The sequence below is a fragment of the Urocampus carinirostris genome, chromosome 1, assembly GCF_059441175.1.
Source record: "Urocampus carinirostris isolate Australia breed hairy pipefish chromosome 1, RoL_Ucar_1.0, whole genome shotgun sequence".
In the NCBI taxonomy this organism is placed as follows: Eukaryota; Metazoa; Chordata; class Actinopteri; order Syngnathiformes; family Syngnathidae; genus Urocampus; species Urocampus carinirostris.
This window is the reverse complement of record NC_142349.1, coordinates 44,852,496-44,879,196: the sequence shown is the minus strand read 5'-3', so window position 1 is coordinate 44,879,196 and position 26,701 is coordinate 44,852,496. Positions and strand designations below refer to the sequence as shown.

The 26,701-nt window shown below is 41.4% G+C and overlaps 2 protein-coding genes across 7 annotated transcripts; one reads left to right on the top strand and one right to left on the bottom strand.

Annotated features, from left to right (window-relative positions):
* Window positions 1-539: 539 nt before the first annotated feature.
* sh2b1 (SH2B adaptor protein 1) lies at window positions 540-11,613 on the bottom strand. Of its 4 annotated transcripts, XM_088341152.1 has the most exons (10): window positions 11,123-11,610; window positions 7,830-9,690; window positions 6,520-6,621; window positions 6,350-6,441; window positions 6,117-6,193; window positions 5,876-6,031; window positions 5,554-5,765; window positions 3,618-3,792; window positions 3,381-3,471; window positions 1,437-1,601 (listed from the first exon to the last, which is right to left on the bottom strand). In XM_088341152.1, the coding sequence occupies exons 2-10, from the start codon at window positions 9,486-9,488 to the stop codon at window positions 1,580-1,582; spliced, it is 2,586 nt and encodes an 861-aa protein (XP_088197278.1). In that variant the 5' UTR covers window positions 9,489-9,690; window positions 11,123-11,610; the 3' UTR covers window positions 1,437-1,579. The 4 variants fall into 4 exon arrangements, with proteins under 4 accessions (XP_088197277.1, XP_088197276.1, XP_088197275.1 ...); XM_088341151.1 differs by lacking the exon at window positions 3,381-3,471 and having other exon boundaries at window positions 540-1,601; window positions 6,117-6,190; window positions 11,123-11,613; XM_088341150.1 differs by lacking the exon at window positions 3,381-3,471 and having other exon boundaries at window positions 540-1,601; window positions 11,114-11,612.
* On the top strand, window positions 11,409-26,544 carry mfsd11 (major facilitator superfamily domain containing 11). Of its 3 annotated transcripts, XM_088341153.1 has the most exons (11): window positions 11,409-11,854; window positions 13,488-13,611; window positions 13,742-13,797; window positions 15,295-15,579; window positions 15,650-15,708; window positions 15,793-15,955; window positions 17,267-17,310; window positions 21,460-21,525; window positions 21,600-21,903; window positions 23,523-23,658; window positions 25,134-26,544. In XM_088341153.1, exons 2-11 carry the CDS (start codon window positions 13,516-13,518, stop codon window positions 25,296-25,298), a joined length of 1,374 nt encoding a protein of 457 aa, XP_088197279.1. In that variant the 5' UTR covers window positions 11,409-11,854; window positions 13,488-13,515; the 3' UTR covers window positions 25,299-26,544. The 3 variants fall into 3 exon arrangements, with proteins under 3 accessions (XP_088197279.1, XP_088197291.1, XP_088197282.1); XM_088341165.1 differs by lacking the exon at window positions 11,409-11,854 and having other exon boundaries at window positions 13,523-13,611; window positions 15,324-15,579; XM_088341156.1 differs by lacking the exons at window positions 11,409-11,854; window positions 13,488-13,611 and having other exon boundaries at window positions 13,706-13,797; window positions 15,324-15,579.
* The last annotated feature ends 157 nt before the right edge of the window (window positions 26,545-26,701 follow it).

The window sequence follows — 26,701 nt, the reverse complement described above, 5'->3', positions numbered from 1 at the left end:
GGGTTGGAGTTTGGACTGTATTTTAAACAGGCCCTTTTCTTTTACAATTTTAATCCTGTATTAACAAAACTGCGATGACAAATGTAAAATAAATCTTTAACCCCCTGTATGTTTCTTAAACAGTGTCGCTACGGTAAAATGAGATGCGTGTTGTGGAAAAAAACGATTAAGGCTCTTTGAACTCAGTCTGGCATTATTAACACATACCGATCGAGAAAAAAAAATATATTTTCAAATTGTTAATTACACCTCAAATGATGCACACCACCCTTGAACCTATTTATGAATAGCAACTCAAGGGCGTAGGTTTGATCGTTTGGGGTGGGGACACGTCTTTTCACTTCATGGCAAAACTATGCTCCTGATTTAACAGGAACGTGAACTGTGAGTGGTTGGCCTTTAGTCAACACCGCTTCACTTACTGATCATTCATCAGATACAGTTGCTAAACATTTTTTTAAATTCCACATAAAAGTGTACCTCTTCTGACCACTTGTGACCATGGTGCATATTGTTGTACACAATAAATTAACAGAGGGTTACTATTTCACTAGATTTTTATCAAAACCATTTAATTCATTGTAATACCTGAAACTAACGAGCGGGGGCGCACAAGCGCCGTCGCCTTCAACACGCAGTCACAGCGACAAGAAAGAAAGGCACAGAGTTATGAGACCAACACGCCAAACGAAGTGTTTGAAAATCACAGGAAACAGAAACAAACGAAAGTAGCAATAAAACAAACAATACACAGAAAAGGCACGTGTCGTAAAGTTCTTGTTGAGTGAACGAGGCGGATGACGACGGATCTGCTCTCCCCACCCCCACAAAGCGTACAGCGTACTGACATTTTAGATACATAGAATCAATGTTATTTGAAGAATTGAGATAGCGACTAGAAAAACGATTTGCTGTGAGACTGAGGTAAAAATAAAAAAAAATAAAATCATGAACATACAAATGGCCTGATGATTTTGTGTTGGCTTCATTAGCTCGGCTAAAATGCATTGAATGGGTGTATACTCAGTAGGTACACGCAAATACAACTAAGACACACAACAAACACACTCACTTGCTCTCTTCCATTAAAAATTCATATTCAGTCAAACAATATATATTCAGTCGCGCGAAATACATACAAACACGTGCAGGCTTGTATGAGGTGTTTGTGAAGGTTAGGTGGCGCTCATCTGAGGTACGCGTTTACACTGAGCCAAAAGTAGTTTGGCGCTCGTTAGTGGTGTATGCTGCTCTCTGCATCTGTCCCAGTCTCGTCTCGCTTGTTTAATGTTACTACTTCTTTTGGAAACAAGAAGTTCCTCCTTAGAAGAAGGAATATTGGTTGTCCACAGCCCTGGGCACCCGGACTGCCTCAAGCTCTTCTCCCTCCGCCGTTGCTGCCGGCTCCAGTTGGCGCAGTGGAGTGTCCCGGTCGTCCCAGTCCTCAGCCACACCACCGCTTACTGCCCCACTTCCACCACTTCCTGTGGTTGCCTCTTGCTCAATCTCATGTCCTCTCTCCTGAGGTGGGGTCGGGGGTGGCGGGCGTCCTGGTGGCATTGGGGGCGGCTGTGGGGGGCTACGGGGTCTGCTGGTCAAGTCTATGGGAAAAAAGGGAGGTAGGGGAGAAAATTGATAAAACAGTCTGAACGCTGCAGGAGGAAAGGGAGAAACTTGCGAGAGGAAGTGAGGTTGGGAGATAAGCGGAAGTCATGGAGACCGGGGTAAGTCATGGAAACAGTTAACTCTCAGACTGAATGTTTCTACTTCCTGCTTAGTCCACAGAAGCCAAATGTTGCCTCGTACATGGTCATTCTTGGTAGTGGCAGTAACAGGCATCCACATGCATGCGTTTGAAAGAGTTTCTCCAATATCATTGAATAAAGGACAGTGGATTTGGGTGCTTAACAGAGGTGAGATCTTAAACCCAAGCTTGAGTACGAACCCAACCATAATTCGGGCCTGAGCCGGGCCTAAAATGGCACTCATTACGTTTGGGTCGGGCTTCTCTTTCGCTGTCTTTTAAAAATATAAATACTTGTTTATAACGATGTGCGATCACGGTTCACAAATACCTTTACCGCCAGGGTCGTCGAGACACCACAACTCTTGTGGGGTGTCTTGTGCAAGGACAACCTGGCAGAGCACTTTCATGTCTAGGTCGTTTTTTGCGGGTGTAAGGGTTTGCCCCCACATAGATGGTACTGGTTTCCATGGTTAGCGTATCAGGCGAAATCTCCTGATCTTACTCAGATAGAGCACCTTCGTCATCTGGTAGCTATTGATTTTGGGTGTAAAGGGCATCACACTACTCAGAGATGAGCCAGATCTCAGCAATATGTACTTACTTCAATGATACTAAACTAAAAAATCAAAAACACAGTGCGCTGAGGCGTTTTGAGGCCATGAGTAGTTTTAGCCATGACAGGCTGTGGTCCGCCTCATAACAAACTCTTGCAGTGTCAATTTAAAGAACTCTTTTCTGTGTTAGTCTTATCCATTGTCATTTGCCCTTCTGTGTCTCTCTGCCTCTCTCAGAGTGCCGCGCTAGATTTTTAATAATGTACTGCTGCTGTGGTTTATGGCCCAATTTTTAACCCGTCAAAATAACTAAAGGCCTTACATTTTTTCCATCAACTCTTAAAAAAAAATCCATCAATTGTGGAAAATTGTCGGTTAATGTAACCTCTGCAGACAAATGAATATAAAAGTTGTTAATGTTTATACAGTCATGTTAAACTTGGATTTAGTCACAAAATACAAGCTTTAATCTATTATCATAAATCACCTCTCCTCCTCCTGAGTCCTCACAATTAAACATGAAATTTTGGGTTGGTTTGGGCTCGACCCTGCAAATCAAGGTAATTGGTCTGGCTCGGGCTGAGTTGCACTTTAATACCTGTGCACCCAGATCGGGCTGGATTTTTCCTAGGCAAAATCTTACCTCTAGTCCACAAAGCTTTAATGCCAACAAGAACATGCACGCACTACTCACTCACTGCAATCATGACACTCATATGCACGCACTACTCACTGACTGCAATCATGACACTCATACGCACGCACTACTCACTCACTGCAATCATGACACTCATACGCACGCACTACTCACTCACTGCAATCATGACACTCATACGCACGCACTACTCACTCACTGCAATCATGACACTCATACACACGCACTACTCACTCACTGCAATCATGACACACACACACACACACTACTCACTGCAATCATGACACACACACACACACACTACTCACTGCAATCATGACACACACACACACACACACACACTACTCACTGCAATCATGACACACACACACACACACACTACTCACTGCAATCATGACACACACACACACACAAAGTCACTTACACACAGTCAGAGATGGGGGTTGATGGAGAGTCGGGATGGCGCGTGTTGATTACATCACAGACGGTAGGCCGACTGCCTGCCCTTTCCCGGCCTGCAAGGACGGAGTGATGGACAAACACAAGATGTCAGAAGTGGGAAGGGCAATGGAAGGCAGCTTTCAATCCGCCGTGAGTTGAAAGCCCGGGTGCAGGGGAAAGACGGAACTTGTGGGCAGCTGAAGGGAAGCTTGGATCGTACCCGGCAGGCGGACGGCAGCTGCGCCCACAAAGCTGATGAGCGTGACGTCTGAGGCCCCGCCCGACTCTAGCGGGATTGGGTGCACGCGAAAATGCTCCAGCATGTCGAAGATGGACTGAAACCAAAGGTGCTGCACACGGCATTGCCCATCCTCGTTCAGGGAGAGACGCAGGTGCTGCCGAAACACAGGGCATGCGTTTCAATATCTGTTTGATCCGGTCAGACATGTGTTTGTTTTTTTCTGTATGTCTATCGAGAGTAGGCATGGGCCGATAATTATGTTCTCAATTTAGGTGGTGTTTAAAAGCTTGGTTTTGAATTACCACAAGTACTTTGTTTAAATTTGGGTGTGTGTTACACATGAGGTTTTACAGTTATATACTACTGTTTTAGAGCCATGATTGATCAATCCACGAATACCTGACCATAATAACTCATTGAACATTGAAACTATTTAGATCATGGGAGTGAGACAACCGAATCCTATTCACTAGACAACTATGATTGGAGATGACATAAGAAAAGGCATTAGATTTAAACTCATCATCACACTATTTTTACTCACTGTGACAAATTGTACAACGTTGTAATGGAGCATTATGTGAAAGAGTTCAGCCAAAACAATATTATACAACATAGTACTGTGAGCAAAAATAGTGTTATGATGAAATAAAATGTCATGTATTTTCCGATGTAATAGGCTTATTATTCTTATTATTATCACCATCCTCGTTTTTAATAATGTTCCGGGCTGCGGAAATATTCTCAGACATTAAAAGCGTCCATTGTAAAAAAGAGGTTTCGCACCACTGTGATACAGGGCAAAAGTACAGAACGACTTTCTCCTTTGTTGTCAAGTATTTTCCGGACTTTAAGTCAAAGTTTTTTAAGACCGGGTGGAAACATATGTTGGCCTGGTGAGGATGGGTGCCACAAGGCTGTACTTGTCAAAGACACACCACAGGGAATGGGGCCCCTACATACCTAGTGGTTAAGGAAACCAACAACAACAAAAAAACACATATAATTTCACATGTTACTTTCACAATAAACCACAAGAGGGCGCTGTGTTGATCATTTCAACCTTGCCGTGTGTGCCGACAAATGCTTCCCCGTGTAAAGCATGTCACTCGCACTAATGTCACTAAAATGACTTCTTATATCATTTTTGTTGAAATATAAAAGAGCAGTAAAGGACAGAAATTGCTTCCTGCTTCTACGTAGCCTATGTCAGATTCATTGTCACCTCCGCTTCCTGCTTTTCAGCTGCATATTGCAATATTTGCCCCTTGTAATCTGCAGAATGTTTTATTTTATTTTCGGTGCTATTTCTGTTCAGTTGTTTTTATAAGTTAGAAATCACCTCAAGTTGAAAATATTTACTTTGGCAAAAAAACTTGCTTTTGTTACTAATCGGGGCACCATTTCTCCAATGTAGATATTTTCAACTAGCTCAAAATTGATTTATAAAGACAACTCAACAAAAATACTGATAAAAAGAAAATCTTATTCTGCAGGATACACACAGCAATTATCACATTATGCAGCGAAAACAAAGAAAGCGGAGGTGACAATGAAACTGATGTAAGCGATGTAAAAGTGCAAGGCGAAAGCGGTCGGAATGTTTTCCGTGACACTGACACAGAGGAGAATTTCATTGGATTTAGTGATTTGGAGTGAAGTCGATAGTTTGGTAGGCATGTTCTCTATGCTCAAGTTATCTGAATAACTGACGAGCATGTCCAAGATATACACGTACGTGTAATGTTAGTATACAGTGTTCCCCATTTTATTCTTTTAATTTGAATTGCCTTTTGAGATGACGATTATTCTTAAATAAGATAATTAACAAGACATTTTTAGAAAACAAAACATTTCATCTGATTCAACAAACTTTGGCCTTTATAGATGTAGAGGTATATTGAGGGAGCCTGACCTTGGCCTTCCCCTGGAAGTTGAAAGTAAGGACGTATTCCCCACGCCGCGTCTCACTTTGCCGTACCAGGAAGACGCCGTGGCTGGCCGGCCCACCTGCTAGCACCAACTGAGCAGCTTTGAGACGGGATAATGTGCCGTGGAACCACTGGCACTCGCTGAGCGGATGCTCTGGAGCATCGCTGCCTGTCGTCTCAGAGAAAAGGAAGGAGCCTGTATGGGGTTGTAAAGGAAGGTGTGGGGTTTCTTTGGTGATTTTTTTGTATACGACCCACATGGTGACGTGAGGACAGAAGCTCATAAATTTGCTGCATTCATCTCACCTGTAGCGTCTGGCGTCTCTGCAAAGGGCGTGACCAAGCTAGACCCGCCCCCTCCAAGAATGCGCGTGTCGGGTTCCTCTAAAGGAGCACGCGGCGGCAATTCCGGTGGAAGGGACTCCAGGGGAGGGGACGATCCGGCCATGCCACTGTAGCAGACTGGAGCAGCCAGAGACAGAGGACATTGTGTCAAGCACCAGGCAAGCGGGGTTATGTTGTGATGTGTGCATTCAGCCTTGTTTACCTTGCGAAAGACGGTCAATAATCTCAGGCGTACCGCTAATATCAAGTGGGCCGCCAACATTGGCATCTTCCTGCCTGCTGTGAGAGATTTGTGTTGCTTAGTCAAAAGCATGTTTCACGTCACTTACTGCGCACTAGCAACGTATGCCACACATGCTACACGTAGGACGCCAAACGGTGACACCAAAAGTCACCTGTGTACTGCTGCGCATTGCTCTCTGGGTGAACCTTTACCTGAGACAAATGCCATTGCGGATGTCACTGAGCCACGCCCTCATCTGAACAGCGTCTCGTGTCTCGATCACGTACTGGACAGCACCTTCCAACTGAAATAAAAGCGCACAAGTGAGTGCAACGATTAAGTAGTAGTGGAAAATAGTGTGAGCGTTGAGTTGCCATCGCACCTGCAGCAGGAAACTGTTTTCCTTGTCGGGAACTTCCAGCGCAGTTGTGCTCCTTACGGCCACAATAGCACCACAGGACACCGTGCGGCGTGGTTTGGATGCCTGACAATACCAAAGTAGATGCAAACATGATCTTCTTAATACCCTCGAAATGGCTGAAATCATTGGGCCAGTGATTTAATTGTTCATTTTGATCCACTCAAAGCTTTTGCACAAGTGGAGGAATCCATAGAGTTGTTTACATTTTTTGCAACAAGTGCTCAATTTGTGTTGAAAGCAATTACATTTTTTTTGGTTTTGTTTTCGGATTGTTTTGTAAATAATTAAGTACATTTGGTTTTAATATTTTGAAAAGGTGGATGTAAATGTATGCAGATTATTTTGGATTATTGTCAAATGTGTTATGAGAATATGAATAGTTATGATATAGTTAGCATTTAAAATGTGTGATTTTTGCTGATCACATATTTTGTCCATCTTCAGTGGTGTGACTGATAGGCTGTTTATCTTGCATACATTAAGTGGAAGGATCTACCTGGCGAACAGTAGTGATTCATTCAAGCAAGATGAATTAGAACAACTCAGTTTTATTATAACCTCTTTGTAGCTTTCCAACTTTTTTCTCTTGTAATATTTTTATCTCATTTTATCCCGCTGATCAAAGTCAAGTAAACAACAGAGAACGTGATAAGTGGACACTAAATAAGGGAATTCTTTGGTACATCACAATTTGACTAGTATTCAGGAGGAATGATTACTGTTCCAGAACATGTTTTCCCCTCACAAACAATTTAACCCTCATGTTGTGTTGAGAATTGACACCACTAACTGTTGTTTACAGGGCAATTTTGACCTGAGGTCTAACTCAATCCCGACTAGCAAAAATAAAGAAGTATTGAGGGTTACCGCAGGATTTTCTCATTCAGATTTAAGATTTTTAAAACCACATCCAACGAAATTTAAGACCAATCTTGCACCTATTCTGGCATACAGACGCAAAAGGCGGGCACCAAGTCGTGATTATGCAGTTATTATCTATGTATTACGCAATTATTAGCTATATTACGCAGATAAGACAGGGACAAACAAAGACTTTTGAGATTTAAAATTAAGACGTGTAGGCTGAACAGTAACTGAACTTGAAAAGTACAATTTTTTCTTTATTTTTAATGAAAATATTTACCCGAGTTTGAGAATTTAATTTTCAGGATTCAGAAATAATTTCATAATTGCAGTAGATCAGTGGATCATTACTGAGTCATGGGGTACGGGAAAATTCCCAGTATTACACAATATCATTCATGTCATACCTTAGGTGGGATGAAAAATTCCAAGTAGTACTCTTCGCCTCCCTCGCCTTCACGTTCCCTGTCTCGGAGGACTAGACGACACTTGTGCCAGCGTCCACCCCTCCAGGGCACATTTCCAGCACCCACAGCAGCCACAACCGGAGAAGTGGCTGCTTGTACAGTTGCGTTATTGTTATCTGTGCCGTAATGGGGAAAAGCAAACGAGAAGCTTGGGAAGCTATGTCCTCCGCTTAGCTCATCGTTGGATGAACTGACACTCACGCCACCTTCCCGAACCAGCCGTCCAACCTTTCTGGGCGGCGCCATGGTAGAAGTGGCACTGCTAGGTGGCAACACACAGGTGGCACCTCCCGGAGTGAGGACAGGGGGCGGGGATTTCGTCAGTCTCAGTTTTTCAAGGCGGTGGCTCCACTTATCCTTGTCACCACCTTCACCATTGCTCCGTCGGCGGTCTCGGGCGGCTTCAGAAAGGGAAAGAGAGGTGGCGCTGCTGGAGGATGAGGGGGGCAACGAGGATGAAGAGGAATGGGGTAGGGACAAGGGCATTGACAGAGACACTGGCATGGAGGAAGTGGGTGTCGGAGGCTGGGTGGCGGCATTCCGGGTTGTGCCGCCGTCCTGCATGCCTACAGTGTAGCTGTAGCTGGCAGGCAACGTGCTTTGTGCGGAGTCGCTGGAGGAGCTCCGCCAGTGCAGGATGCCTCTCACACTGCCACGCACGCTTCGTCCCACGCTGCGTAGGGAAAAGCGCTTCTTCACTTTGATTTTAGAAACAGATGCGGGGTCACTGCCTTTAGAATCGGGTAGGGACGTGTTTGGGGTGCGAAAAGCTTCAGGAAAGTCCACCTCACTGCTCTCCACCTCCTGCTCATCAAGCCCCGCCTCCTCCCCCACAGACGGCGCCCCCTGCCAGCTTTCTTCCTCTTCCTCAGCAGGTGGATCACCGTTCCCTCCGGCCACTACGCCACCCCTGTCATCCCGTCTGCTGTTGTTTCCACCCACAGAGGAGCAACAGGATGATGAAGAAGACGGCGGAAGGACCTGGCCGTGAGCGTAAGGGTCTTGAAATCTGTCACAGCTGCGGCCGTCCAGCAAAAGGCGAGTGGGGGCCTGTTTGGAGGCAGGCCGCGCAGCATTGCTGGTAGAGCAAGGTGAGACAGCACCTGCGGACGCCAGTAAGGGGGAAGCGGCCTCTTCTTCCAGGGACGTGCCATCCGATTGAGGAGCCCAGCCAACTAGTTCTTCCCTACCAGAGACACTGCCGGGTGGTGGCAACCCCTCCAGTTCGCTCTGGAAATGGCGGATGAAGCCATCCGTGAATCGCCGGCAGAAGGCAGCTGCCGAGTCGGATGAGTAGTGTGGATTCTCCAAGAGGAACGCCCGGAAGTGCCGCGCAAAGTCACCGGCCGCCACGCGGGCGTGAAGCTCGCAGAATTCAGTCCAGCTGAGGCAGGGCGAAGGCGAGGGCGTGGGTGTATCCGACAGCGAGGAGGGATGAGCCGGGGGCGGCGCGCTTATCAGAGGTGGAAGAAGCGGTGGCCGAGGTGACAGGGGTAACAAAGAGGGTGATGGCGGGGATGGGGACGGAGAGGGTGATGGAGGCAGAGGAGAAGAGTTTGTGGGCCGCGGGCTCGGAGGAGTTAAAAGGGAGCCGTTCATCCTCCTGTCGATAAAGCCAAATCAGAGCAGTCCTGACTTGTGAGACCACACAGATGCAAGAAATGGTGCACGTCCACTCGAGACCAGCACTCAAGGGCCGCGATGCAACATTGAAGCCTGCTGTGTGTGGCTACATGATCCTGACGACATCCACGGGAAAATCAGATGGCAACAATAACGGCCATACACGCCAGTCCACATCCTGACACACAAACACATGCATAGTATTTACTATTTGACAAATTTTTACATCAATTTTAGCAACTGTATCACTTTACTGAGAGCTTGCTCATAAATACTTTTCTGTTACTCAAATATTTTAATTTCCTAAATATTGGAAAATGTATAAATTATTTGAGTTTTCAAGTCAAGTCTTATTTATTATTATGTATAGCCCTTCAAATGGGTATACTGTTGTTATCTAATATGTCCTTAGTGTTTTCTTGAAATATATTAGTCGCAAATAATACAAACTGAATCATTGGTGTTTTTTTGTTTCATAAGAAACATTTTTGCAAAAATAGTAGCGTTCTAAAATTAGAAATGTATTTATTGTCGTTGATAATAACGTAGTGCATATTGTTAACAACAGACTTGTATACAAAAAGAATGATTAGGAGAGTTCTGAAAGAGGCATATCAGCACAAGTAGTGGTTAGCATTTTTGCCGAACACGCAAAAGGGCCCGGTTCAAAAACGTGTGGAAACATGTGTTGCTGGAAAGGGATGTGTGCTGCCAGGCTGTACTTGCTCAAGACACACCACGGGAAATGGTGCCCCTAAAACCCACGTGGTTAAGGGATCCAACCAACCTACCAATAAATGAAAAGTTAAAAACGAAAAGAAGTTATTGAATTTTCCACACGTAATCAAGCATAGGACACTAATTTCGGCTTCGTAACCAGGTTCTGAAAGTTGGGCTCAAGCCGATTAAATAAGAAAAACGTCCTACTTACCGTGGCAAAACTAAAACAAAACTTTGTGAATTTTGTCAAACTAGAGCTTCGTGCGACAAATGACCATTTGACAGGCTGGCAGCCAACTAATACTAGCAGGTGAATTGCTTGCCAAGAGAAATATCCAATGCCAAGTAAACACTTTGTTGAGGGGGGTGTGGAACATCGTATACAGAAAAAAAGGCCTTGGGCTTCACATCAGAAATCACGTGACAAATATACCTCCATCACTGAAATCCTTTAACACATGTATAATAATTTTGTACTCGTCTAAATATAAAACACAATACATTTTATATATTCCTTAGATAACAAAAGGGGATTTCTATTGAAAGTATGCGTCATGTCGTTATTGCTTAACATCCAGCTACGTTTTAGGATTCATTAAAGACCGCTCTCTATCTTTAGGTTGCTAAAGCTAGCAACACGAGCGATTGTCGCTAATTGAGATAAGCCACAGTCATAACATTAATGAGGCGAATGGGTTATGCACCATTCGCCCCAACAAGCAAGCAACGCCTTGTGAAACTACTGTCCGGGTGTCCCGTTTTGGAGCTAATGGATTAGAAGGTTGCGTTTCTAAATGTTACGCTCGCTGTTAGCTCCATGGCTAGCCGCTAAGAGCCAGCAGCGGCTACTAATAAGCCCGCCCGTGAGGAGCAGCATCTACCTTAAGTACCTGCAAATTACTGCCTCGATTAGGCGTCCGTCACCGGTGCCAAGTACATCCAAGACCAGTGCAAAGTCGCAAGACGTACAAGGTGGCCATGGCGTCCCATGGGATGCTTGCTAGTTGTCCTCCTTCTTTTTGCTGTTCTTATTGCTCAAGTACAAGATTCGATTGCTCTTAGAGCTAGCTAGTAACAACAACTGAGGCTTGTTGGCTCTCCCACACAAAGTCTCGCGAGACGTCACGAAAAAGTACAAAAAAATACAAAATACTTACAAATAAAAATACAAAACTAAATGAACAACCTCACACGACCTTTTAATGGCGTTATATCTTTGGTAAAAAAAAATTAGTTGAGAAATACGAAGAAATAACTAACCAACATATCAAATGGATATGCTTCAGTATGCGAGAATCGTTACTCACATGTTTTTGTAAATCTAACAACGGATGCTAGCAGTGCTAGTCAGAAGCTAGCCTAGCACCACATAGCTTTTGACGTTGTGGTCAGCTGACGTATACTCAAACTCACATGATTCCTTCGGTTCGTCGTCGGTTTGCTGCGAATTTTAAGAGGACATCTCCGTAAAGTTCTACTGTTGCCATGGTGGATTTCATACCCTTAAAGCGAATATCTATGACAAGTGCTCATAGTTAGCTGCCTAGCTGAGTTTAGTTTGGTGTGGCCTTGATTAGCCTCGTTTAGTGAACGAGATAGAAACAAACGCTGCCGCCTGCTCCGTAAGTGTACTAATGCACGTTTAACTTCCATTCACATACACCTTATCATTCATTTTTGTGATAAAAGCTCATTTAAATGCGCGTAAGACATTTTTAATTAGACGAGTAATAATATACATGATTAGAGGGACAGTGTGTGCAACCAAAAACAAGTGCTTCAAAGCACCAATAAAATGCAAACTACGGATAATCAAAGTGACCATTTTTCTTCTCTATTTTTGCCCAGTTTTTTAAGGTCTATGGGTACCCGAGGGAAGCAAGATGACTGTTAATTATGTTAGCTCCCTCTAAGTTAGGCTCATATTAAAATAAAGGAAAATTTCCCGACCTATAAATATTTAAAAACATTTTATTAATATAATGGTTCATGTATTTGCTTCTTATTATTTAATCAAATATTTTTTTATGAATTATTTTGTGTAAGGCGCTAGGAGGCGCTAAATCATACACACTCTCATTTTATCCAAATGTAGTTATATGTAAATACCAATTTTTTAATCTTTTGTTGGGTATTGTTAGTGTTTGCACACAGTTCGTATGGGTGCTTAAAATCCTTGAAAATGCTGGAATTTGAATGCTGTGTTTTCAAGTTTTTAGAGTAATTGGATTTTGTTTGGAGAGTGATGAACAACAAGAGTATGAGTATGGATGTTAAGAGAGTGTGATTGTGCCGACTGTGTTGTATGGTGCAGAGACTTGGAGCCTGAATGCAGATTTAAGAAGGAAATTGAATGTTTTTGAGATGAAGTGTTTGAGTACTATGTTGGATTGGATAGATTGAGAAATGAAATTGTAAGAGACAGAACTGGAGTAGTCGTGGAACTGAGCAAGCGTGTTGATAAGAGAGTACTCGGTTGGTTTGGACACATGGAGAGGATGGATGAGAAGTGAATGTTGAAGAGGATCTACAGAGCAGAAGTCAATGGAAGGAGACCAAGTGGAAGGCTGCGATTGACGTGGCTGGATGGTGTTATGAGTGCACTGCAGGAAAGAGGTCTAAATATAATGGACGCTAGAGCTCTTGTTGGTGATAGAAAGGAGTGGAGGGACGAAAGCATGACCAACTTAGGTCCCGAGGTGCCCAACTTGTTTGGGTGTTTGGGCAATTGGGTTGGCCATGGTCCCAAAAATTTTGTGTGTTTTTTTTTGCAATTTTTTTCCCTTTTATTTTCTTTGTTATTGTATGTGTTTGTCTTGCTGTCGGTCACCCCTCTTGAGGGATACGACCAAGGTAGGTAGATAGATAGATAGATAGATAGAATTTTGTTTGGCGTGCTTGCAAATGCTTGAAATTGTTTCCATGTATCTCTGCAGTCTGATTCGATACACCAAGCATTAAAGAAAGAAAAACTAAACAAGTCTGCTAAAAAAAATGACGCTTACACTTCTCTCTGGTGACTTTGCGTTGCCATTTCACAAGGAGAAGTCTGGCTTGAATCAGTCCATATTTTTAAAAAGTTGTACGAATCCTGATTGCACGGTGATCAAAACCTTTAACTTTTGCCACACAATTAATTAGCAATGTGCCTCACTTTCTTGATCACCGACAAAGTGCTTTTCATGGCTAGTCTACTGAAGAAAATGAATATAACGGTACAACGTTCATTTAAGCTGAGCATTCTCTTGTCATCAGATGTTGTGACGTTATCACAAGCGTCTAAATGGGTCCCGACGGCAAGAAGTGGATGAACGTCATCATCTTGGGCGTGGCTTTCATGTTCATCTTCACCGCTTTCCAGACGTGTGGCAACATTGAGGTGGGTGAGTGGCAGGTTTCATGTGTGCCCGCTGTGCTTTATGACCATCGCACAAAACGCATCAATTCATGTCTCACTCCAAACATGCCTCTAGGCTTTGGTTAATGCTGACTTTTATTGGTCCATGTAGCAAACGGTCATCAAGAGCTTCAACAGTTCTACTTTCCACGGCAGCGGATACACCAGGTACGTGCATCGCACACCCAAAGAATTCTACGTCGAAACATGTTAATATATAGAGGTGGACATGAATTTAAGTTATCGTTGACCTACAACATTTTGAAATAAAGACCTCTGGTCCTCGGGTGTCTTTATGTCTCCACCACCATAGTATTTGAAAGTACAGGGGAAAAAATAACTATGAACAATACTTTTATTCTTCATGATTACACGTGTTACAAATTAAAGCATATCAGGATTCAGGCCGATATTTTTAAATCAATTTTCTTAACATTTTTTTATATATTGTTGAATCAGGCACACTACCAAACACAAGTTTGTGGTCCCTGAGAAATGTCCTTATTTTTGAAGGAAATACACTGTTTTTTCAATTACGATAACCCGAAACAAATCGGGAAAACATGCCATACATTGTTAACAGGGTGCATGACTATTTTAGTCGCCTTTTTCCTCTACGCGGCAAACAATCCCCTTTTTCTTCTAGGTTCAAAATTAGCATTTTCTTCCACACTAAACAAGCATCGTCTTCTGAAGCAAACTGAAGTCTTTTTTCCAGCAAACATGAGTGTCATTGCCTTGCACACTAAAAACAAGCATCATACTTTTACACCTCAAAAAATAATAACCTCTGTCCCTTTAGCCAAGTGTTGTTATACGTACATCCACTTTCACTTCTACTCTTAAAAGGGACATATTGTATTGTTAAAAAAACAACTATGTTCATTAAAAAGGAGAATATTGATTTGAATAATAAGATAAAAATACATGAGCTATAATCTAAACATGCATTTAAAAAAATGATTGTAGGTCAAGAAATATGTACTTATTTTAAATAACTTAAGCCTCACCTACAGAAAGCTGACTTATGGTATGCCCTCTTGCTGCTATGGGCCTCCAAAGACTCAAAAACCTTATGCTTGTCTGACAAGACTGCTCAAGTAAATGAGAATTTAAATGTTTCAGTTTGATCACTTTGAGTGTCAGTAGTTTGTATTCTTCTTTGTGCTTTGTCCCACTTGTTTGCTTTTGCATTACACAATACAGTGACATCGAGAGGTCAAATATTACACAGTGTCTCTTTAAATGTAGTGTTGTCTTCCTCTGTACTGAAAATGTTATCTTCCACATCAAAACTAGTGTTGTTTTCCACGGCCAAAACAAGTGTTGCATTTTTCTTCCATTCTGAAAACAAGCACATATGGTATGTTAAGATTTCGATTGAGAAAATATGCCTCTTGTTTTTTTTCTATGTTGAAAACCAACATCCTTTCTTTACTGCCAAAAATGGTGGTAATATTACAATATTCGACAATGGAATGAATTGTCGATGAGTATTATCGAATTTTGTCGTCAATGTCGACTAATTGTTGCAACTCGACGCACAACCATGTTCAAATATATATATATATATTTTTTAATAAGAAACTATTTCAAACCTTATCCACCATGACTTTGATCTTTTTAACCTAAAGTTAACCTAGGGTAAACCGTGTGTGGGTGCAGCATGGCGATGATCTATGGCGTGTTCTCAGCGTCTAATCTTCTGGCGCCCTCGGTGGTGGCGGTGGCGGGCGCGCAGCTGTCCATGTTCTTCAGCGGACTTCTCTATAGCGCCTACATTGCCGTCTTTGTGTACCCATACACGTGGAGCTTCTACACAGCCTCCGTGCTGGTGGGCATGGGTGCTGCTGTGCTGTGGACAGCGCAGGGCTACGTTCTAGCGCTCAACTCGGACCCGCAAACCATCGGCAGGAACAGCGGCGTCTTCTGGGCACTGCTGCAGTTCAGGTGAAACTTTCAAACATGGCGACCTGGCCTGGTGTTTGGCTGTAATGATTTTTTGCGTGCTTGTTTGCAGTTTACTGTTTGGAAACCTGTTTATTTTCTTCGCCTGGCGCGGACATGAGCACATCTCCGGTATGAGGCAGCTCTTTGCGTACATTAACAGGCATCGCTGCGTGATTTTTGAAGATGTGTGACTGCATGTGTGCGCGCACCCAGACAAGGACCGGCAGACTGTGTTCATCTCCTTGACGGTCATCAGCCTGGTGGGCTGCTTCCTCTTTTTCCTCATCCGTAAGCCGGATAACGAAGCGGAAGCGTCGCCTGGCGACCAGTCTGAGGCCCTGCTGCTGCCGTCTGGCTCCGGGGAAAGTGTACATGGGTAAGTTTGAAGTTTAGCGGGGACTTAAAGTAAGTTAGAAAACACACCCATTCATTTTAAACTTGCAATGAGAACAGGTAGAAAGCCCGGACTCCAAAAAAGAAATCAAAACCTGTTCTCAAGGTCCTCCCATGAGCCCTTTGTTTTTATTCAATCTAAGTTACAAAAGACCATCCACTCCAAAGCCTGGCTTCTCAAATATTTTCTGTCATGCCCCAAATTACCTGCATAGTATCACCTGAGAATCTGCTACATTTTGTGTCTACACTTGTGTGCTGGCATGCATGCTCAGTCCATTCAAAAACAAGTTTCCATGCACACAATTTGGTAATGAAAACACCATTGCTCTCAATTGTTCTAAAAAAAAAAAAAATTATTATTATTTATTGAGAGAGCCGTACCATAGATTTTTAGACACAATCTAGCAAAACTGCCAACCAGCAGACGGCACTGGGCAGAGAAAATTGAGTCTGTGGCCTTTGTTCATCGCTACGCCCCTTTTACCATTATTCACCCAATTAAATTGATCTGTTTGCTTGGTTGGAGTTTCTGGGTGTTTAAAGTTTGTTCTGTAGGTTTTTATCATAAAGTGCCTCAACACTGAACATACCGGTACATTGTTTAATTAACTTTCATATAAAGGATTTTTAGCGATTTAGAGCCAACTTGACTGTAAACTGTAGTTGGGACTGTGCCGTTTATATACTAGACTGAACCCCTCTTCCTCCTGGCATTTTGTGGGTTTTGCATGAACCATACTTGACTCTGCGCCAGTCACAAATGGATAACCATGGATGAAACTTGCATTAACAGAATTTTACCTCCGAGCCATATTTATTCAAGAGCCATGGGTCCCTGAGCCCTGATGTAAACTGTTCATTATACTCAAAATAAAGAACAACAATGAGCAATAATAGTCAAGATAGCAAACAGGCATCCTATGGAATCTCTTTTGCAAATGTCCGATATTAAAAATGTAACACTTTCACAGGAGGACAACTAGCTTTTTATATCCGGTGCTTACCATGGTGACGTCAAAGTCTATTTGGTCCTTGAAAGGGGGGGTCTTTTTCTTAAATTACCCAACACCAACATTACGTTTTTTTGAGAATATTTTATATTAGTCTAAGTAAACCAAATCTGAACCATAAAAATTTACAGTAATCTGATGTTATTATTGAGATTTGATGATTACATTTCGAAATGATACATTAATTTATTTGAAATAACAACAGAATTTGGATAAAATGTTAATATTTTCTGACCTTTCCTCTGCTTTTTTTTTCTCCTTTTTACATGTTTTCTTGGCAGTTCGCCCATCTCACGAGCCGTTTCGCAAGCCCTGGATGCGTTTGGTACGTGTGCATACACTTCAGCCAACACACACACAGAGTTTAAAATACATTACCTTGTAACAGTGTGTCCTAAACAATTGTCTAAATGTGTTTGCTTGTAAACGTGCTCATGTTAGCATCCGGATATTGGCACCACTCTTTTTTTTTGCCTCACAATTTTGTGTGCCATAATTTTAGTGATTAAAACATGGTTTATGTTGCCATTTGCACTCTTAAATATTTACCTTGCATTTTTTTGCAAAACAATTTTGACTTGAAGATTTTATGAATTTGATGAAAAAAACCTACCTGATCATAATAAGTACCATAAATTCCGGACTATAGAGCGCACCTGATTATAAGACGCACCCACCACTTCTTAAGTGATTTTCCACTCTTGTTCTTACACAAGCCGCACCTGTGTACAAGCCGCGTGTGCCTGCATTGAAACTTATGACACAATCACAAGTTTAACCCAGACCAGGGTGTGAGCTCCACGATTGTGATTATGTATAGATTAATTGTTCTATATTCTTTGTCAAGTAGCCATTATTTGTCAAATCATAATACACTACAGAGCCAATAGGCCGAGACACTTGTTCTCAGCCAAGAGGCCGAGTCAAGGTCCTAGCCTCTCAGCCTACTAATGACACAATCTTAGAGTCAATAGTGTGCAATCCTAGATCTACAGTCGGCATCACAAATGGAAAATGATACCCGTAATTAACGTATGACGCAGACTTGTAAAGTCCGGGTCCCGTTGAAAGTAATCCAAGGAAACAAAATGTTTATTTCTAAAGTTAAGGGTGGGAAAAATATATATCCACTATTGTCCGCTGCGACAACAGACAGATCTACCGGTAACTCAGCTTTACCCCAATTCCCATTAGCCCGCGTTTGCTCCACCCCTTCTTTTTGATTGGCCCGTAGAACACATAACAGAATAAATCTCTAGAATAAATACATAACAAAAATATACAGTTGCAAATACATATTATACATGGTTACACATATTTACGAAGAAAGACGGTACACCGAGAGAGTTTTCAAAGCTTTAATAATAATAATATAACTTTCATCCCAAACCGTGCCTTTGAAAGGTACCAACACGTTAGTAGGCTCACGCTCGCAATGCATCAAATGTGCCTGTCAAAAGAAAAGCATCCTGCAATTGTGAAATTCACGGTCGATCGTCCTCAACTTCCTCCTCATAACTGTCGCCATCAAGGGCGTCTTCCTCATTATCGGAACGTACCTTTACTTAACAGACAATGTATACATAAACTTAGAGGTTGCAGTCAAGTCAAGTCAAGTCAAGTCATTTTTATTTGTTCGTCTTAATCTTACCTTTTATACTCCAGCGCCGTTGGTGGCCGTTAGAAAAATTCCATATATTGGCCGCTTCACTGAATAAGCTGCAGGGCTGAACATTTGGTAAAAAAGTAGCGGCTTATCGTCCGGAATTTACGGTACTGCTGCAAGCCAACGAACAGCAATTTCCAGACTGAATTTAGGTTAGGCTTTATCTCTGTTTGGGAAGGTGGAGAAGGGAGTATCATACAGTGGCTTGCGAAACTATTTGGCCCCCTTGAACTTTGTGACCTTTTGCCACCTTTCAGTCCTCAAACATAAAGATATAAAACTGTAATTTCTTGTGAAGCATCAACAATAAGTGGGACACAATCATGAAGTGGGACACACTTTATTGTAACCTTGAAAAATAACAATAAAGTCAGGTAGTTGCTTGTAGTTCTTTAAAAAAGTGCTCAAATTTAAACCATATACTATAGCTTATTAAGCAAAAATAAAACTTTCTCTTTCAGATGGCATACAAGATATGGTTTTAGTTCACATTAAGAGCACATTAAGAACCAAATATTGTTTTGTACACATCAAGCGTTACCTTTGTACATTTCCAACCAACTATGGGATGTTTTGGGTCAAGGTTCAAGTTTTACTTGTTTAAAGTGGGTATGCCAAACCTCTTGACAATATTCAAATTTACTAGTGTTTCCATTCATCCCAGATTTACTGTCCTCTTTCGTCTGATGCAAGTGTCTTTGACGACTTCTTTGCAACATGCAAAAAAGTAGATCACAAGAGCTCCCTAAAGTACCTTGCATAATCAATGTGTAGCGCCGATCAAAAAACTGTTATTCTTTTGTTGACTTTGATCACTAAAATAAAGTCGCTATCTTACTGCTTGCACATACTTTGTGCTTGTTTGAGATTTTACCATCTACGATCCATGATCTTTTTCTATCTATCGGCTGGTATAAACTTGTATGTATTTTCGTGGTTCTGCCTCAACACTTGTTTACAAATGAATGTAAATGTTCTGCATTTATACAGCCCCCTTCAAGTCAGTGAAGACCTCCCATAGCACTTTACAATGTGCGTCACACTTACCTGCTGCATTAGAGATTCAGTGTCTTGCTCAAGGACACTTCGACATATAACACAGAGGAGCCATTAATCGAACTTGTGACCTCTTGATCCCGAGACGAGCTTTACCTCCTGAGCTACTGCTGCCCCTGTACACACACACACACACACACACACACACACACACACATACACATATATAAACTCAGTAGCCTAGATGGTAAGGCGCCCGCTTTGAGACTGGGAGGTCGGGGTTCGCGCCCCGGCCGAGTCATTCCTAAGACTTAAAAAGTGGTCGGCGGCGCCCTCTGTTGGCTGCGGCTGCATCGGCTCGCTACAACGGGTCAGGTGCAATCGACATTTCGTTCTGTGTACATTGTTACACAGAATGACAATACAAGGAAATTATTATTATTATTATTATTATATATATACACACATAAATACACATATATACACATATACATATATATATATATATATATATATATATATATATATATATATATATGTATTACCATAAATTATGGACTATAAACAGCTACTTTTTCCCCAAACTTTCAACCCTGCAGCTTATTCAGTGATGCGGCCAATTTATGTAATTTTTCTAACGGCCGCCAGCGGTGCTCGGGTACAAAAGGCAAGATTTAGACTGGTGGAATATATGCGCCGAGGAAGACTGCAACTTCTTAGCTTGTGCACAAATTAAATTAGCGTAGACATATCCTCATCATGCAAATTGCAAAAAGAAAGGCGGCAACTTTCAAGCTAAACGCAATCGAGCAGTCCGATAAAGAAGGAAACAGAGTTACTGCACGTAAACTACTTTGCAAGCGTGTTGCTAGCGTGATTTTGAATAAGGGCGCGTGGGACGACGTCTATATGACAAAGTCTCTTTCTCATACTGAAGGAAGACGACTTTGATAACGTCAGTTATAAGGAGGAAGATGAGGACGGTTTACCGTGGTTTCTACATGTACGGTATGTTTTTTTAAACAGACCCGTTTGCTGTGTCACGAGCGTGTACTTAGTAACGTTTTGTTACCCTTCACAGGCACGGTTTGGGATGAAAGTTATAATATTATTATTAAAGCTTTGAAAACTCTCTCGGTGTACCGTCTTTCTTTGTTAATATGTGTAACCATGTATGATATGTATTTGCAACTGTATATTTTTGTAATGTATTTATTTTAGAAACTTATTCTGATATGTTTTGCACGAGCAAATGAGAAAGAAGGGCCGGGGCAAACGCGGGCTGACGGGAAGTGGAGCAAAGGTGAGACGTGTTTGTGGACGCGGCCGACAATAGTGGATATATAATTTTCCCACCCTTAGCTTTGGAAATAGACACTTTTTTCCTTGGATTACTTTCAACGGGCACCCGGACTCTGCAGGTCTGCATCAAACCTTAAGTACCGCTATCATTTTCCGCTCATTTTGCTGGCTGTGATTTTTGGATTCTGTCGGGTATGGATTCATTTTGTGTTTGTGTTGCATTTTTTCAATGTGGGCGCATGCGGCTAATATACAGGTCCGGCCTGTATGTACAAAACCGGTTTTCCTCCCGAAATGTGGTGGGTGCGGCTTATAATCAGGTGCGCTCTATAGTCCGGAATTTACGGTGTATATAAATATATACTTAATAATATTGCAATTGTCCTATACCTGCACTTTGAGTATGTATTTGTTTTCTGTAACTGAAAACAATTTATAAACAATTATGTAATGCTGTTACATGTATCCCGTTACTCCCTAACCTTATTGACGGCGCTGTTGTGTCCACAGTGCGTGCGTGCAAGATGTTGGTGACCAAGGAGATGTTGCTGCTCAGCCTGACCATTGCGTACACAGGTGACTTCCTACTTCTTGTCATGTGACACACAAACCTCGAGAGTCTTGGCATCACGTCACATGTGTGTCATCAGGCGTGGAGCTGACGTTCTACAGCGGCGTGTACGGCACGTGCATTGGCGCCATGACTGGTTTAGGACCGGACGCCAAAAGCTTGATGGGGCTGTCGGGCATCTGCGTGGGCTTGGGCGAAATCCTGGGTGGGGGTGCATTCGGTGCGCTCAACAAGAGTGGCGGGCGCCTGGGACGCAATCCCGTTGTGCTGCTGGGCTTGCTGGCGCACTATGTGGCCTTCTACCTTATCTTCATCAACATCGCCGATGATGCCCCGCTGGCACCTGAGGAGGGAACCCAGCTCAACACATTCATAAAGCCCAGGTTGCTAGCAACTCAACGCAACATAAATACGTGTTTTAAAAAGATGATACGTTTAAAATATTGCTATTATGACTCTAAGATCTAGAATTCCAAAATGTTTTGCTAAATTGCTGGCATATAGTGTCTGTTTTGCACAAAAACAACAGGACTTGGGATTTAACAGAAGCACACGTTTGCATTGTATTTGTTCTAATCAATGTTTTTTTAAATCTCACTTGCTCCTTAATTTATAGCAAACCAACCTCAGAATCAGAATCACCTTTATCATTATATTGCTACAAAGAGATTACATTTGCACTCCATTTGGCAAAAATATAAAATATAAAGACTCATAAATAAAAAATGTATAAAGTGTTCAACTCTAATGTAACGTGTTCGCATCTGAAGTAGAAACTTTACACAACTGGAATATTGCACTTAAAACGGTTACAAGTCACCATGACAACTGAAAAATCCTGAATTTGCACAAAATTATGGAAATTAAGTCAAGTGTAAATAAGGTAAACAGTAAAATGTAAAAACATTTAACAATAGTCAGATCAAGTCATGTTTATTTGTCTCGCCCTCAATCACAATGAGTCTCAAAAGGCTGCACTGACCACAGATTCTTGCAAACTAGTGACTGTTATTACACCATCCTCTGATCTAAAACCTACATGAGGGCAAGAAAAAACTCCAAAACCTCAGCATGAGGAAAATGAAAAAAAACATGAGAAGGGGCCGCACATGAGGTAGGCCCCCTTCCAGGATGACCAGGGTGCAATGGATGTTGCTTTAACACACAACAAAAATAAATCAAAATATGAAATAATTAAAGTATTATATAAAATGATAAATGAAATAAAAAGGATGACCAGGTATACAAAACAGTACGAAAAAAAAGTAAAGTAATTCTTCTGAAACAAATTTGATTTTACAGTTTTTTAAATTCAATTGCAAAGCTGATTTTTTTATATTATCTAAAATATTTGCGCAAACTAAATGATAGAATTTGAGTGTTTAGTTTAATGAATTACTTAAGAATGTTACTACAAACTGCTGCAGTGAGGCTTCAACTAGGACAAGTAAGTTTGATCACATTACCCAAATTTTAGCTGACCTGCACTGGTTTCCTGACAGTCTGAGATGTAATTTTAAGGTTCTTTTGGTAACAAACTACTTTTTTTGCGTGGATTTGCCCCTTCGTATCTTTTTAATTAATTGCACCTTATGTTCCTGCTTGGATTATTCGGTTTTTGAAGTTTTTTTTTTTGCCCTCATGCAGGTTTAAGATCAGGGGATGTTGTAATGGTGGTTTGTACAGCCCTTTGAGACATTTGTGATTGAGGGTTATACATATAAGCATGACTTGACTTAAACATAATGAAGTATTAATAATTTGTACGGCTCCCTTTTAAAGATGAATTGACTTTTTTGCTCATGTGTTACCCCAGCTTTCCACACAGTAATTTAAATATGGCTGTACTAATACACCATATACTAAGTATATCAAGGTTTTTTAAAATTTAACATCTCTTTGGTTTTAAATAGGATTATTATGTTTTGGATATTTCTCTTTAGGAATGATCTTTGCTATGAGTTTGCCGAACAAAAATTGTGTGTTTATTTTTGTGGGTCAGTGTGGCTGTGGCGTTGCTGTGCAGCTTCCTTTTGGGCCTGGGCGACAGTTGCTTCAACACACAGCTGCTCAGCATCATCGGCTTCACCTTCCATGATAACAGCGCCCCTGCCTTTGCTGTCTTCAAGTTTATACAGGTGAGAGGGCAATTGTGGGCTTTTTCTGGAGCTTGAATCTTTGGGGATAAGCATGGGTGGGTGTACAGTTTAGTGATTTTCACAGGAAAATGGCATACTCACATGTTAGCTATAAGACTTTTTACAGTTATTATTATTATTGTTGTTATCAGAGATGCATAATGAATGTATAATGAATGAATGTTGAATTAAAAAAAGATAACATATGCGGCACTGTTGATTACTGGTTAGCTTGTCTGCCTTACATTTCAGAGGTCCTGGGTACTTTTTATCACAATACTTACTGACGGTGCCAGAAACAAATGATAAAGAAAACAGAAAGATATTATTAAACAGAAAAACTTGCAACGAGGGAAACAACTCTTTGGCGTATCTGATGACGAATCTGATTTTGCGTTTATTTATACCTTTCAGGACACTATCTGTTTTCTCCATTCTCTACCACTTGTTTCTGGCACCGCGAAAACAAAAGTGTGATAAAAATAATAGTTTTTTTTTTCTTAAGTTTCTTTTTTTTGACCATTAAGGAACGGTCATACTGACTGTCCCTTTAGGTTTTTTTTAATACACTTTTTGTTTGAATTTCAAAAAGATGCACTTGTTTCTTTGGGATTTCATGCTCCAGAAAGCTCTTTCAGTTTCTTTTTGGGACAAATCTGATTTTGTAGCATGCTGAAAAGTTGTGAGCAGACCTGGTGTTCATTGTTCTGGCATGGCTCACCACTGCCCCCAAAAGGACAAAATACATTAGGTCAGCCTATAATCTTGCTCAATTACCGTAGATTGCGGACTATAAGCCGCTACTTTTTTCCCTAACTTTCAACCCTGCGGCTTATTCAATGATGCGGCCAATTTATGTAATTTTTCTAACGGCCGCCAGCGGCGCTCGAGTGTTGCTACCATTAACTGCCCTGTCACAGCCACCGTTTGGGATGAAAGCTATATTATTATTATTAAAGCTTTGAAAACTCTCTCGGTGTACCGTCTTTCTTTGTAAATATGTGTAACCCATGTGTAATATGTATTTGCAACTGTATATTTTTGTGTTTGTGTTACATGTTTAAATGTAGGCGCATGCGGCTTATGTACAGGTGCGGCTTGTGTATGTACAAAATCGGTTTTCCTCTTAAAATGGTGGGTGCGGCTTATAATCAGGTGCGCTCTATAGTCCGGAATTTACGGTACTATATTTGTATATAGTTATGTCATTTTACTTTCTTATTTATTTTATTATTTGTCTTATCAGAGATGAAATAGGAATACAAGGACTTTTCCTTTTGTTTTTAATTTTTGGATCAACTAGTTGAATTATTCATCTGCCACTCTTGTTTTATGGTAATATTTTTGTCCCTTCTAAGTATTTGGCTTTTTTTTGCCATCTGCACATTGTGGGGAATGGTTTTGCCTATTTTCCTGATTAACTAGTTATTGTAAAATCGTGACAACCCTTCTTGTCTTTTCTGTTTGCTCATTAGTCCATCTTGGCAGCGTTGGCCTTCTTCTACAGCAACTTCCTCCTGCTACACTGGCAGCTCCTCATCATGGTGGTGCTCGGGTTTGCGGGATCGCTCACCTTTTTTGTCGCAGAGTGGCGGGCACAGGCCGGCGCAGTGGAAGGCCCCGGCTACGACACCATTTGAACAACAGATTCCAACACCAAATCTGCACGATCACTTTATAGACGCACCAAGGCACGTTGGGAAAAGGCTGGTGTTTCATTCAGGCTGATTTAAAAAAAAAAGTTGAACTTCCAGGATGTTAATGTCCATACCAAGAAGGGAAAAGGATGTAAAATAAAAATGAAATCAATCTTGCGCTGGAAGTGAATTGATGTGCTTGAAGAACCAAACTGTACATTCAAATGCCAATCTATACTTGCCTTATCACTTCAGAATTTTATCCCCAAGGCAATCTCATTAAGTGTTCTCCTGGTTTCGGGATGACTTAACACAGCCCATGCTAACGAACGATTCCGATGACTGACTGATGTTACTGTTTTTACAAAACTTTCATCATGAACATCACAACTGTTTGGAACTTTTTAACTCTGTGGCCATCTCCTGGCTTAAAGTCATGATTGCAGCCTTTGCTTATTCATAAAGCGAGTGCAATTACAGGCACGTCTTAGAGGCGCTTAATCTTTATTTGTGTTTTGGGTTGGCGTTTGGACTAAACTTGAGATAGACCTTTTCTTACTTTCACCATTTTCATGTTACGCTAACAAAAGGAAAGAAAAGGAAAACGTGGGACAACCATTAAGTCATTCTCCACTTTCCTCCCCCTATTACTGCTCCCTTATGTGTTCCTCGGACAGAACATTTTAGTTAAAAGTTAAGTAAAAGCAGATAGGTGTTGTTGAAAAAAAAAAAATGTAAGGGTTTTTTGGACTCAGTTGGGCATTGACAGCACATACAGGCAAGATTCTTCTTGAATGTATCCAGTTTTTATGTTTCAATTCAATATACTAATATATTTTGAAATGGAGTTTGTACAAAAATATTCCATCTGGAAAAATGAAAACATTTTATATTAAAACCAGTTAAAGAAGGAAAGCATAAGGGATACAAAATATGAGTTTCCAAATTTATACAGCATCGCATTCTGACACATCTGTTTAAAATCAAAGGTACTCTTTTGTGTCCAGACGTTTGAGGGTTAATTTGGTAATTCTCTCCTGGTTTTGCTCGGAGCCGCCACATAGCAGGGGTGTCTATGTCCAACGGATGCATGGGCCATAAAAAGTAATTAAGCTACAAGCCGAGGGCTGGACTGGCCGAATTTCGACCTATTCGTTTTTCAAATGACTCGTATAATTTAGTGAACCTAATGTGAAGCTTACAAAACTATTACAATCTGATCAGCTAAATAAAGTAATATTTTCCCTTGTCTCTGTCAATAATCTTTAATTTGCAACAAACACAAAAGATTCATTTCTTTTATTCAAAAATCTCAATTACAGTAACATTAAAGAATTAATATTATTTATTATTATTCCAGAACTATCTGTAGCTTATATTTTAGCAAAAGTCTTCTGTTATCACTT